This window comes from Eptatretus burgeri, chromosome 9 (genome assembly GCF_056783735.1).
Source record: "Eptatretus burgeri isolate ZD-2024b chromosome 9, Ebu_testis_v1, whole genome shotgun sequence".
NCBI lineage: Eukaryota > Metazoa > Chordata > Myxini > Myxiniformes > Myxinidae > Eptatretus > Eptatretus burgeri.
The window spans coordinates 75,815,302-75,830,208 of NC_140969.1; the positions used below are offsets into that span (position 1 = coordinate 75,815,302).

At 39.6% G+C, this 14,907-nt stretch overlaps 1 protein-coding gene across 2 annotated transcripts in view; it reads right to left on the minus strand.

The window, feature by feature from the left end:
* LOC147020381 (uncharacterized) overlaps window positions 1-14,907 on the minus strand; it is a 37,248-nt gene that overhangs the window by 18,038 nt on the left and 4,303 nt on the right. For both annotated transcript variants that reach the window (XM_085895704.1, XM_085895705.1), the window contains exon 2: window positions 2,463-2,509. In XM_085895704.1, coding sequence (XP_085751830.1) covers window positions 2,463-2,509 — 47 coding nt within the window. The remainder of the gene's footprint in view (window positions 1-2,462; window positions 2,510-14,907) is intronic.

Genomic DNA, 14,907 nt, shown 5'->3' on the forward strand with positions numbered 1-14,907 from the left:
CTGATGTAATTTAATGTGACACTGGTATTGTGCATGTGTGGGCAGAGTGTTGGGAATGTTGGCATTGTTGTTTGTTTTTTGCATCAGAGGCATAGTCACCCACACCCTCAGAAAATGACATATCGGAGTTAGGTGCTGCATATAAAAGAAGAAGATGAAGACAAATAAAAACTTAACATCTGCAATCACAAAGCGATTGCCAAGGGTAAACATCCCCGGATGGGTGAGAACCACTCTTGGCCCATGATCCAATGATGGCCCATGTTATTATTTTTGGACCACCCCATGTCCTTGACCTTCAACATTTAGGGATAGTGTGTCAAACATGAAAATGTGTCCCCATATACAATGTATTCAAAAAAACTCAATACCATGAAAATCGGAGGAAAATTACTGAAGTTATGATCAAAAAGGTGTTTTTGTTCATTCAGTCACAATCCGAAAAACAAAGGTCAAGAACAGGAATTAAATATTAGGTGCACAACTTCTGTGCAGGTACACTATTATGATGCAAGAATATTTTGGAAGGAAGGGCAAGCAGTCTTTGAGATTCTGTGTTGGCAAAACTGAGCGACGACAAAGATCACGTTATATTTTTCAGAGTACCATTTGACCTTGACCTTTAATGGGGAGGGGTGTGATATAAATGAAACTAAATGCAACTTGTTCTAGGCTATCTTAGGAGGGCAATTTTGTTTTGATCGGCCAAACCTAAGTGGAGTTTTCGTGAAGAAGGAAAAAACGACTCTGATTGGGTCATGACGTTCAAAAGAATCGTGGTAATACCTTTGAACGCTCACCTGGAAGAAGAATGATACTGAGAAGAAAGTCAACATGGGACGGAATCAACAAAATGTACCAATGAACAAACACTACCAAACAAACACCTATTTTGGGGGGCAACCCCCCACCCACCCCCAATACACTCCCTGAGACCATGATTTTTTAAATAGCAAGAACAAACTTTAGTACATCATGGGTGATAAAGGTTGTGGTCAATTTTTATTGAAATCAGGTATGTGGATTCTGAGAAAAAAATAAATACCTCTTTTGGGGGGCAACCCCCCCCATCCCCCACCAAAGACCCTTTCGACCCCTATGATGTAACTTAAGTGCAAATGTGACTTTCTCTAGGCCATCTATGGAAGACAATTTTGTTCTGGACGGACAAACCTTCATTGAGTTTTGGTGGAAAATGTTAAAATGAATATAATTATGTAATGATTGTAAAAACAGATTAAGGTCAAAACCATCATGTCAACCCCGCATACTTTTTATTCCAATTATTGATGCAAAATTTCATTCTGAATATCCTTGGACATTGGCAAAAAATAAAGGGAGAAACACCGAAATAGTGGTTTCATATACCGGTGGGTGTAAGACCTTGACCTCTTTCTAACCCAGAGGGGAATGATGTAAATGAAGAGTAGATGTGACTTGCTCTCAGCTATCGAGAGAGAGCAATTTCATTCCGATCAGCAAACCTTGGTCGAGTTTTGTTGAAACATGTTAAAATATCTATAATTAGGTTATGACCCTAAAATTAGGTAAAGTGCAAAACAATTTATGTCACCCACACATATTTTGTATTCACATTATCAAGGCAAAATTTAATTCCTATAGTCCAAGTCGGCTCTGAGATGCAGCTCGGGAATTTAGAAAGCTTGGAAATTGTAAGTTTGTGAGCAAAGGAAAAAAAAATTTCTTCTAAATGGTGGTTTAGTTCTCCTCGGAGCCGAAGAAACTATGGTACCATTAAAATTGCTGGTGTAAATTGCAGAAACAAACCCTGCAACAGCAATAAACCTTCCACGATGCCCGATGGCCTATGTCCTATGCTTTCGGGGAAGGCTTTTCGAAGAAATAGAAGAAAGCTGTGAAAGGGTCAATAATGAGCTTGAACAGGGCATCATTACAATGGGCTAGAAGCAATTGAAAGGAAACATGGTTCCAATATCTAGCAGGGCAAAGGCAAGAAAGAACAAGATAATAAACCAATCCCTTTAGGTTGAGCGACATCTATAAAGTGAACTGCATGTGCACAGTCATGCACGTCATTTGTCCAAGACAGAAGTTCCAGGATGAAATGGTCATGAAACTTAAGATGAAGGACAACAATTGGTTCATGCAAACACTATCATCGGTATTGTTTAAGATATGAGAGATATCAGGGAATAAGTTATGATGCCATATTTATTATTATTAATAATTTTTCACTATCTTCAATTGCACTCGTTTAACCATTATGTAAATACTCCTCTCAGATTTTGCAAATGACTGGTTGTTTTTAAACCGATTGTGAAATGTAATTTCAAATATTAAAGCTCAAAATTTTCAGCAATGTATGCATTTTTCGTGGAAGGTGGAAATTCAGCAACAACGTATTCTTTCACACTGGGAGGCATACATTCCATTAATGTGTCCACACTGTAATTCCATGGGATAATGCAATGCAAACTCACAAATGAGAAGAAACAGCACAATGAAGTAAGTTGGCATTTTGTACGCACTAAAGTCAGACAGGGAATGGAAACGTGCAAAGAATGTTAGACACAGAAAAATAAAATGTGACCGACAGAAATGTACAATGATTCGAATATTCCATTGCATGTAACTTGTTTCAATCTCTCATACAAGTCATTCAATTACCCCTTTGCTGTATATGTACATCCTTCCTAAAAGTAAAGGGTATGCCTGTCATTTACATTCCATTTAATGTTTCTTAACTCAACTTGGATTATGTAACACCGACTCGAGAATGGCAAATACACACTACTCTGAGCTGTTCAGCCTGTGTTCAAATCTCCACTCAGAACCTTTGAAGAATGTGCTGATGTAGCACAGGGTTTCACGTTTCATGGTGACCATTCAAATTAAGAGGACTCGTTGTATGTGTGTAACATATATATATATATATATATATATATATATATATATATATATATATATATATATATATATATATATATATATATATATATATATATATATATATATATGGAGCTGTTGAACAGCTCCCAAGATGAGAGCAGCCATTTTTAGTAGGATTACCTTTTCTTAATTGAATGTAGCATTTCATTGAGGAAGCCAAAGCATTTAAAATGCTCTCAGTAAGCTACAGTTTTTGACTGTTGGTAATCAAAGCAAGTCGGATATATATATATATATATATATATATATATATATATCTCTCTTTCTCTCTCTCTCTCTCTCTCTCTCTCTCTCTCTCTCTCTCTCTCTCTCTCTCTCTCTCTCTCTCTCTCTCTCTCTCTCTCTCTCTCTCTCTCTCTCTCTCTCTTTGTCGTGCAGCTGAACAACTGGCTTTCTTGTTGGCCCTTGTAACAACATTCTTTGAGCCTTGGGCTCGGAGAAGCCCAATCATAAATCAGCACTGTTTTGGTATAGTTCAAAAGGGAACATCTTGCAGTAGAATGAGACGATAATATATATATATATATATATATATATATATATATATATATATATATATATATATATATATATATATATATATATATATATATATATATATATATATATATATATTGTGATAAAGATCTGCCTGATCAATAACAGATCTTCTTGCTTGTGAAAAGATAAATGCTTTGTCAGGCCAGGAGAGAATATTTGCTGGGGTGTTGTTATTTTCAAAGAAAACGATATCTTAGAAAGGAAATATAAAGCTGATGGAAGTTGGGGAAATCATGAAAACAGATGAGCAGGAAAAGTATATATAAAGTAAACCAAACTGCTTGCAGGCCAGAGTTTGACTGAGCTGGTATACTGTAGGTATTCTGTGCCTTTCTACTCTCGTGTACACTTTTGATGCGTATTAAAAGCTCTTCTCTCCGATGATTGGTGTAGTCATTGCTTGATTGCAGACCCTGATCTCAACATTTTGGCGTAGTTGGCAAGGGGTAAAAACAGAGCAAAAGAGGGGAACTTCTTGCTTGGTGAGACAAAAAGAGGACAGCAGCCGGCCGGCTTAAAGATAAGGTGAGAACTGCCTCTTTTTCTCGCACCGGGACATACAGGTTCGCTGCTCTTTGTGATCTGTACTTATCTTAAAAGAACGAGAAAAGAGGGAGCTTTGTGCGCATCAAAAAGAAGGGTACCCCAGGGGGTTAAGTGTTCGCAGGGGGGGTTGCAGGTGATGCTTACAGGCTCATCTAAGAAATCCCTGGAGAACAATGTCTAAAGGGGAGATTGCAAGGTACAAACCCTGGGAGGGTAATCTGAGAAATCTCCAAGAGACAAGGTATTTCTGTGGGAGATTGAGGACGTGGAAGGTGTGCAAGGGAGTGTGAGGGTTCGTGGAAAGGTGTGAAAGACACCCAACCCAACCCGAGACCACCCCAGGCAAAACACTGACCAGTCCAAGAATACTCTAGAAATGATTCAGGGAAAGTGGGAAAATAAAGCTGTAACGGAAATTATGGACCTAGGTCATGTGATCAACTAGAATCATGCTATTAATGAATATAAAAGTACCCATATGCATTCCTAGAATAAGATTCGTTAAGATATGCATTTGTGAATGAGCCCAAACCAAACTTGAAGCTTGTAAGATGTGTAGGGAAGAAGCATGACAAATAAATAATGTTGGAAAAATAAAAAGAAAAGTTGTAAGTGTTAAGATTAAAAGAATAAGTTGAGAAAACACCTTGCCCCACCCATGCAAATGCAGTGCACAGAGCGGGGAAATCAAGAGAGAATACCAGGTAACCCATCTGAGGGTTTCCTTAATCCGTCGAGGTTCTGTCCAAACCTGGAAGGTACGAGGTCGCTGGCCACGACTTTTGCCTTCCCGGTGAGGAGGTGGCGGAAAAACGCAGGCGGAAGGGAAGGTTACAGTGCAGCAAACTCAAAATCGGTAAAATATCCATTAAAAGAACAGGAATTGAGATTAGTTCTGATGTGATAATATTTGGAAATTTAAAGCGAGGTGCTGAAAGAACAGCGGACGAAGCTCGGCTGCTCGTGAAAACGATGCGTGGAAATGGAAGGTGGGAGGGAATGATAACCCACAGAGGGAAGGATGCCCCATTGTGAGAATGATAACCCACAGAGGGAAGGATGCCCCATTGTGAAGTGGAGGAATGTGTGCGCCTTGCCTGAATGGTAAAGGTGGGGGTCGTGTTCCTCTTTGAGAGTTTTTTAACGACTCAAAAACGAGTCAACGGGAAAATTTGTGGCAGATGTGCCAAAGAAAGCCTTGATTGTGATCTCCAAGTCCAGGAGTCCATACAACACGAATTGAATTGAGAATTATTTAATCGCGGTTGGAAATAAATAAAAGGTAATTTAATATAGAGTCAAATAGTTCTGAAATGTGTTTAAATTGATTTGTATACGTTTTGATGTGTGGGTCGAACGCGTACGCAGTTTGTTGTGGATATGGAGATGGGGAGAGACGCGGGACCAATGTGCGAAGGAAGGAGGGGTAGGATAAAAGGTGGGGGCGAGCTGTGTCGAAGTGCACATGCTGTGCCCAGAGGCGTGCTGTGTCTTCACTCGTCGGTGAATGAAACAATGACATCCAAGAACCAGGACAAAGACATTAGGCAAGCTGCAGAAATGTTTTTGGGGGAAATGACTAGTGGTCTTTGAACACGCGTCCATTGCGGACCTCGTCACGGAGCATTAATCCTCTGCCTGGCGCGATCAAGTTTTTTGTACGAAAGTGGACAGAGGAGCATGTTTGTTGTCCTTATATGAGCCTCTATCTGTCAGGATAAATTATTTGGATTAAAATTGACCATAAAAGCGGTTATCGTGCTGAATGTGTTGGTGCCCTGCTGTGATGTGCGGGCTGTGCGCGATTTTTGCTTGGGAGAGTCGGGCTGCGTGAAGTTTGCCTGAATACGGGGAGAAGCTTTGGAAAAGAATTTTTTTTAATTTTTTAACCGAGTGAGGCACGAAAATTATCAACACGGTTGGTTGCATCATTATTGTGAGGAGCTCGGTTTTACAATCAATTGTGGTTGGCATCTGTGGTTGAATGTACAAAGTAAGCCGTGTGTGGAGCCCTCGAAGGAGGGAGGGCTGTCCGGTGTGCGAGATGGAGTACGAAGCACGAGTGTGGTCAACATCTGGGCCGCATTGAAATCAGCCGTGCCGAGGGTGCTGTGTAAATTTTCGAAGCAGTTCATCCTGGCCTTGTAAGTTTGCAAGTACACATGTGCAAATTGACAAGACCATTGTGTGCTGGACCCTGAGTAAATTCTACAATGTGCCAACCCCCTACAGCCCCCTGCATCTCCGAAGAGTGTGGAGGTATGGCTGCCCTTTGAGCTGTGCAGCCTCGATTCAAATCTCAACGCAGCTCTAAACTGCCATCCTGGTGTTTCACATGCACTGCGAGATCTGCTAACATCGGTTCGTGAACATTAAAGATCCCACGATGCTTTTTGCGAAGAGTTGGCAAGTTATTGCAGGAACCCTGAACATTAAGCTACAAAACTGCTGCTCGAACGTGCAGGGGCACAGCTGCTGTCAGGATTGGAATGGGTCGGGACTCAAGTCGTCAGTTGTGTACAGTACGTGGCGACAGATGAGTATCAATTGTCACAAGGACGTGTTCGTGCAAATTATGCAGTGTCCCTCCACCGATACACACATTGGAATAAATAATCTCACCGACCTGGGTGGAATGACATGCTGAGTCAACCTCAGGAACCAGGGATACTGAGAGTCAGGAGTCGCCAAGAGCCACAAACAATAGACATTGTGCTCTGACGGTTTGAAAGAGGAAATGCAAATTGTGCAAGTGAGGTGCGGAGTGTGTGTTGGGATTTACTTTAGGCTCATGTAAAGGAAAATTGAGAATTTGGCAGATTTTAAAAACAATTACCATGACATGTTTGAATGAAGAATGAGTTAAAATCGCAACTGTGGCTGTGGACATAATTACATACACAACTCAGCCGGGAACAGAGGAAAATATTTTATTTTATTTTATTTTGGGCAGCACCAAATGCTTTGCAGAAGTGTGGTCCAAATGGATGAATGGATGATATCTCATTAGGCAGTGTTGGTTGACTCACTGCTGGAGTAAAATGTGGTAATCGAAAGATGTCCGATACTGGACATAACTGTCAGGGTATGTAGTGTACACTGAGAATAACATCTTGGAAAGTGATTCTGTGCTAATTGCGGTATGCAATCTAGCCGAGGGTGAAAGCATATTCCTGATATGTGTATACTGTACAGAGGACACAATGTAGGGGAACTGTGGAAATAAGAGGATATTTAATGTCGCAAAGTAGGCTAGTCAAGAATAGTTAAATCGATAGTAATATATTGAGCACATATGAAGAAAAAAAACTACAACAACGACATCCTCCCTGGCTACCTTCCACCATTGGCCTTTCCGATGAGCATACGTGCCGAGCGCCTGTGGGGGAGTTATTTGGCAATCAACGCTACCTAACTACCTGGTGCTTGCAGCGGTATCGAGTTGCAGGTTCAAGTACCATCGAGCCAGATTGTCAAGGATTGCACGAGGCAGGAAGATCCAAGGAAGCTTCTCACCTCCAGCTCACCTTCCCTCCGAGGGGGGAGTATCAATAACGACCCAACGGGGTCCCTTTTTTGGGGGGGGGTGTGTCTGGTGGGGGCCAGTCCTTAAGCAGCACCTGTATGGGTGCTTGTGTATAAATTTCCATTTATTTTATGACTCTGCCCTTATGTGCTTCTTATGGGCTTCATGATGGTGCCCAGGGAGCCACTGGGTTGTCTGGACCGCCTGGAGAAGCGGGAGGCAGTGGAACTGTTGGTGGTTCAGGTCCTATCGGACCTCCAGGCCCAAGTGGTCATGATGGCATGATTGGCCCTCAGGGCAATGCGGGAGACAGGGGTCTGCAAAGGGAGTCTGCAACACCAGGACGCCAAGGGGCGATTCGGTTAATTACACCATCAGGATCGTCTGTGTCAGTGGGTGAGCAAATGGTGGGTGCAGGTGAGCACATGCATCTGTGGTGAAGGTAGTCGTGTGAACCCATGGGTCGCTTCGGGCAGGCAGAATTCACATCTTTGTTTACGTTGAGATCTGAATTTGTTGTCTTCTGACGTCAGCATCGGTTGGTATTTTAAAAACGCGTTTTTCATATCATAGCAGCCACCGTACCTGGGAAGGTTCTCTGTGCATTGTATTGTCATAATGGTAGACCGTGGGGCTATGTACGCTCTCTGATGACGACCAACTTATGAATGGGAAAGAAGGGTGCGGTCGGTGGAACTGACTCTACTGCTGCCTCTAGCGGTCGTGCTTGCTGCTGATACCCAGCCCCCACAACAAAGTGGTTACCCAAAAGGTTTGCTCGTTTTGGCTCATAAAAATGAGCTGCACTAGCAAAAAGGGGGATGATGTAGAAGGAGGTGCTGAGAATATGGTACATTCAAGAACTTGCAGAGGTGGGAGAAAATCGAAAATTTGTAAAATCGAAAGTTTTGGAAGCAGCTATGTGTTATCAAATGTTTGTGGTGTGTGCTGCCTTTGGGCTGTTGGTTGCATCACTGGTTGGAGCATAACTGTGCTGCTGATGCGGTGTCCCTATTACCAGTGTACTGATGTTCATTTTTTTTGCCAGTCTTAAAGGAGTGACAGGCTGAGTTAGCCCTCTGGGGTTCGTTTAGTGGTAAATGAAACTTGAGCTCAGGGCTCTGGGATCCCGGTCACCACTGTAAGTGCGAGGCCAAACAGTACATAATTATTGGTAGAATGTCTGTAAAATATATGGACATGTATAAATGAATATTAACTCTTGTGATGCGAATAAATATTGTGAAAGAGTTTGACAACAGAGTGTTCGAATGGAGGAACGTCCTAAAGATGCAGTGGACTGGACTTTTTCAGGTATTATTGGTTACCCAAGGAGCTGTCAAGAAAAGGTAAGCCAATCATGGATTCACGCATCTCATTGCAAAAGGATACAGGAAATCGAAAAGAGAAAGAATGTTTCTGGAGGTTTATGACAGATGTGGCAGTGTTTGATTAGCATGTGTATAATTGTGATAATATGGACAATAACAGATAGTGAGGACATTTTGGGAATGTCATAGAGATCGGAATGTTTGGTAGGTCAATGGTAGGGGAAACAAGGAATGGGTTGTGACAGAGTGCACAGGGAAGAAAAAAAAAAAGGTAAACATTGGGATCAATTGCATTAGGAAGGCGTATGTGGGAAAACACTTATCGGGCCCTGATATACAATTATGCATCTCGTGTGCCACGGGATGAAGGGGACAAAGGTATTGTACGCCTGGAACAAGGCATATTGTTACATGAAGGGATAACTGGGACAAGGATAGAGATAAGGATACGAATAAATAATCTTGCAGAATCCCAGAAATCATTAAATGGTATATTTCTTTGACCTAGCGGAATACCTAAGGAAGGTAACTGCAGAGTACCATGACTATTTTAAGGAAGAAGGGTTCAGATCATGGGTAATGGAAGTGTTTGGTGAAGGGGGAACATGGATATTCCACATATTGATCGTTGGCCTTATGATATTCAGTGTTATTGTCATCATGGCAGAAAAGTAATGGTGTGTGTGTGTGTGTGTGTGTGTGTGTGTGTGTGTGTGTGTGTGTGTGTGTGTGTGTGAGAAAATTTACCACAGTGACACAATGGTGGTGCATGAAGTTCCCCTGGACCAACTATCTCTGAAAACCCAGAAAACCCAGAAAATGAAGAACCTAGTTTAAAATTTAGTCGAGACACCGTGATGGTGGTATTATTTTTTTGGGGGGAAATATGAAAGTACAGACACTAGTGCTTTCGGGAGTAAACACTCTGCTTAAACTCACATTGGATGAGTGTCTCGAATTGCTTGTACCAATGACGAAGATGGAAAGAAATGTTATCTAAACATTGCCTTGTTGGAAAATTTTGGGACTTTTCTTTAAAATTTTTCTTTCACTCTGGCTTGCAGTGTATAAAATTATATTCTTTTTGTTGGTTCATAAAGAACACGATATATAGATTCTTACTTGTTGTTTATAAAAATTATATTCTTGTTTGCTGATATTCTTTTTGTTGGTTCATAAAGAACACGATATATAGATTCTTACTTGTTGTGTATAAAAATTATATTCTTGTTTGCTAATTCTGACTTGTTTATAAAAATTATATTCTTGATCATAAAGAACCATAGTTAGTTGGAAATATATGTATCTTTTGTGTGTGTGAAATAATTTTTGTGTGAGTTGTTTTTGAAAGGTAATTTTTGCTTCCTCATGACGTATATTCAAGTTATAATTGTTGAAATGTATCCATTATTCTATATAGGGGTGGGGTATTGGTGGGCTGGTCAGGATGGTAGAGGGGGGGGCTTTTCTATGAAGCTAGAAAGTGCAGGCGGAGCTTTCGTGATGTTATAGCCCACTTAGAGCTACTCATAAAAGTGTGCCACTTCTGGAGGAGACTCCCTTTTACCACCTTGCCGCTCCATCAAGATTCCATCTCAAAAAATTATTATAATTGTGGTGTTCCTTTTACACTATGTTTCTAAGTAACAGAGGGGCAAATGTGGAGCTGTTGAACAGCTCCCAAGATGAGAGCAGCCATATTTAGTGGGATTACCTTTTCTTAATTGAATGTAGCATTTAATTGAGGAAGCCAAAGCATTTAAAATGCTCTCAGTAAGCTACAGTTTTTGACTGTTGGTAATCAAAGCAAGTCGGATATATATATATATATATATATATATATATATATATATATATATATATATATATATATATATATATATATATATATATATATATATATATATATATATATATATCTCTATATATATATATATATATATATATATATATATATATATATATATATATCTCTATATATATATATATATATATATATATATATATATATATATATATCTCTATATATATATATATATATATATCTCTATATATATAAATATATCTCTATATATATATATATATATATATATATAAAATATATCTCTATATATATATATATATATATATATATATATATATCTCTATATATATATATATATATATATATATATATATATATATATATATCTCTATATATATATATATATATCTCTATATATATATATATATATCTCTATATATATATATATATCTCTATATATATATATCTCTATATATATCTCTATCTCTATATATATATATATATATCTATATATATATATATATATATATATATATATATATATATATATATATATATATATATATATATATATATATATATATATCTCTATATATATATATATATATATCTCTATATATATATATATCTCTATATATATATCTCTATATATATATATATATATATATATATATATATATATATATATATATATATATATATATATATATATATATATATATATCTCTATATATATATATATATATATATATATATATATATATATATCTCTATATATATATATATATATATATATATATATCTCTATATATATATATATATATATATATATATATATATATATATATATATATATATATATATATATATATCTCTATATATATATATATATATATATATATATATATATATATATATATATATATATATATATATCTCTATATATATATATATATATCTCTATATATATATATATATATATATATATATATATATATCTCTATATATATATATATTGCGATAAAGATCTGCCTGATCAATAACAGATCATCTTGCTTGTGAAAAGATAAATGCTTTGTCAGGCCAGGAGATAATATTTGCTGGGGTGCTGTTATTTTCAAAGAAAACGATATCTTAGAAAGGAAATATAAAGCTGATGGAAGTTGGGGAAATCATGAAAACAGATGAGCAGGAAAAGTATATATATAAAGTAAACCAAACTGCTTGCAGGCCAGAGTTTGACTGAGCTGGTATACTGTAGGTATTCTGTGCCTTTCTACTCTCGTGTACACTTTTGATGCGTATTAAAAGCTCTTCTCTACGACGATTGGTGTAGTCATTGCTTGATTGCAGACCCTGATCTCGACATATATATATATATATATATATATATATATATATATATATATATATATATATATATATATATATATATTCTTCTTTCGGCTGCTCCTATTCGGGGTCGCCACATCGGATCATCCGTATGATCCGCATAGTGATTTGGCACATGTTTTACGCAGGATGCCCTTCCTGACGCAACCCTGGTTGCCTCTTACAACACAGGGATTTGGTACACGTATTTTAACCGGGGTATACACTGGCCCAGTACACTGCTACTCATTTCGCCGACCTCGGAAGGATGACAGGCTGAGTCAACCCCCTGGTGTATTAATTCAGTGTCCCAACGGGCTTGAACTCAGGACCTTTTGGATCCCAAGCCGCTGCCCTAACCACTGCGCCAACACCAGGCTACACACACACACACACACACACACACACACACACACATATATATATATATATATATATATATATATATATATATATATATATATATATATATATATATATATATATATATATATATATATTGTGGGTATGGAAACAGCATCACTACAACACCAACAGCAGCAAACATGCAGTGGTCCGCAGTCAGTTATGTCATTAATGTACGTTCGGATAGTCCCTTCGTTCTTGTCTAGTGGGTCGAACGGGACAGTGCGTTGTGTAAATTTAATAGTTAGGAATGATTAAACCTCTGAACTTCATTCCTACTCTTTCTTTTTCGCTATTGCTGAGGTAAATCCAAGCCAAGGGTCATCGTGAGGCTGGCAGGCACTCTGCTCGGACACCCATTGTTTACAAACCACAGCCGTGCCGTACGCGTAAGAATGCGTCCTCACATAAGACCAATGGCAGCAGTAAAGCCAACAATAAATGCCAGCACTGCACGGAGCGCATGCCCCACAGTGACGACCCCCCTCCCCCCACCCACTAATCAGGTGATCAGAGGCATAAACAACACACCAAATGATAACAACATACAGTACACACTCGGCACACTCTTCTTCAATCCAAATCTCCACTTATAAATACATTTGTCCCCTTTTCAATCCGAATCTCCATCTAATAATTCTATCCAAACTTTTCCCTCAATTCCCTGACACAGATAATGGCTGGCACCGTGCACACGACAATGTCTTTGTTAAATGGCCACATGGTTAATGGTGGACCCGCACGCACTGTATGGGGCATGCTCGATGGTTGGCAGACCTGCGCGCTGACCACGTGTGCAATGGCGGACTTGTGCGCAGCCATGATACTCTATCATCGTACATAACAAGGCACAAATAACACGTCTTTGGTCGGCTCTGCACATGGGGTGACAATAACGTCTTACCGTCCGTCTTCGCTCCCCACAATGGCCACAGATGTCTCCCGCAGACATCAGACATGCTCGCGGACCTCTGCCTCAATGTAGCTGTTACCAGGCAGAGGCATGCTGTGCGACCGGATCGCTTGATCCGCATGGCGCACCACGGAGCAGTCATATTGGCCAGCGCCAACTGCGGATCGCTGGGGCACGACACGGGGTTCGGTGCAAAGCGCTTCATATCACGGGATTCGGTGCAAGGCGATTCATATCATGGGGTTCAGTGCAAGACGCTTCATATCATGGGGTTCGGAATGAGATGATTCTGCAGCTTGGAGCCATCTTACTGAAAGTGGAGTGGAGCCGCTTCCTGCCATCACGGATCGGGCCAAACCAGAGCGCCCGATTCTGGTGAGGACATATCGCTTTGGGTCGTCGCCCCTGCTCTACACCACGGGGTCAAAAAGGACGGATCGCAGAGCCGCTGGTATGTCATTCTTGCCCGTCGTTCCTACTCATCGTTCCTGCTCATCATTCTTGCTCACCACTCCTGTTTGCTCATTCATATCTACTCGTCCTGGCCTGGGATTGCCAGCCTACCCATTCGCCTGCTGGCACCACCCCTCTTCACCGACCCCATTGCTGACTCCGACTTCTCCACCTGCCCTTCTTCCCAATTCGCCTGCTGGCTCCGCCCTTTTTCACCAACCTGCTTGCTGACTCCGACTTCTCCACCATTTCACCTGCTAACTCCATTTTCTTCACCGCATCATCCTCTCTCTCCACCCTTTGGCTTCTGACCACCCAAGTGGCATTTGCACTTACCTTGTGTAAGTCTTCTTGGGTTGCTTTGTGCAGCTACTTTGGTTGGAGGAGCATGGGAGGGGTCAATCATTTATATAATCTGAGCCACACCTGGGTGTATTCGATTTGGTGAGACCTGATTGGCTATTCCCTCCATTCACAGGTGAGAGATGTGGGTGGGTCTTTCTTTACACATATATATGTATATATATATATATATATATATATATATATATATATATATATATATATATATATATATATATATATATTGACTGCTTTTGACGTTTGCACGTGGTACATGCTTGAGAGCCTCATTGGTATGCATTGCTATTTAGGTATCACTGATGATTTGCCAATAAGTGACGAAACCAGTCCGGTAGCTGAGGGTATTGTCTTGCATTGGGATTGTCGTGTGTTTACTATAAGTGAACATCTTTATAGTTGCTGAGGAACTCTGAGAAGGGTTCGAAACAGCGTTAGCACTTAACTTGCGCAAGTCTTCTTGGGTTATTTTATGCAGCTACTTTGGCGAGAGGAGCGTAGAAGAGGTCAATCATATATGTATGCATATGTATTGTTGTGGTTGAGGAAATTCGCAAACCACCATTCAGGTCCCGTAGGTGAGATATCTCTGTAAGTATATGTGTAGTTAGCCCCAAACCCGTTGTTTAGAGGGAATAAATGTGATTCATTCGGGCTTCGAGCCTTCAAGATAGCCGTTTTTCTGTTCTATCTTTATTTTGAGCCAACCATGTCTCAACCGCCATCA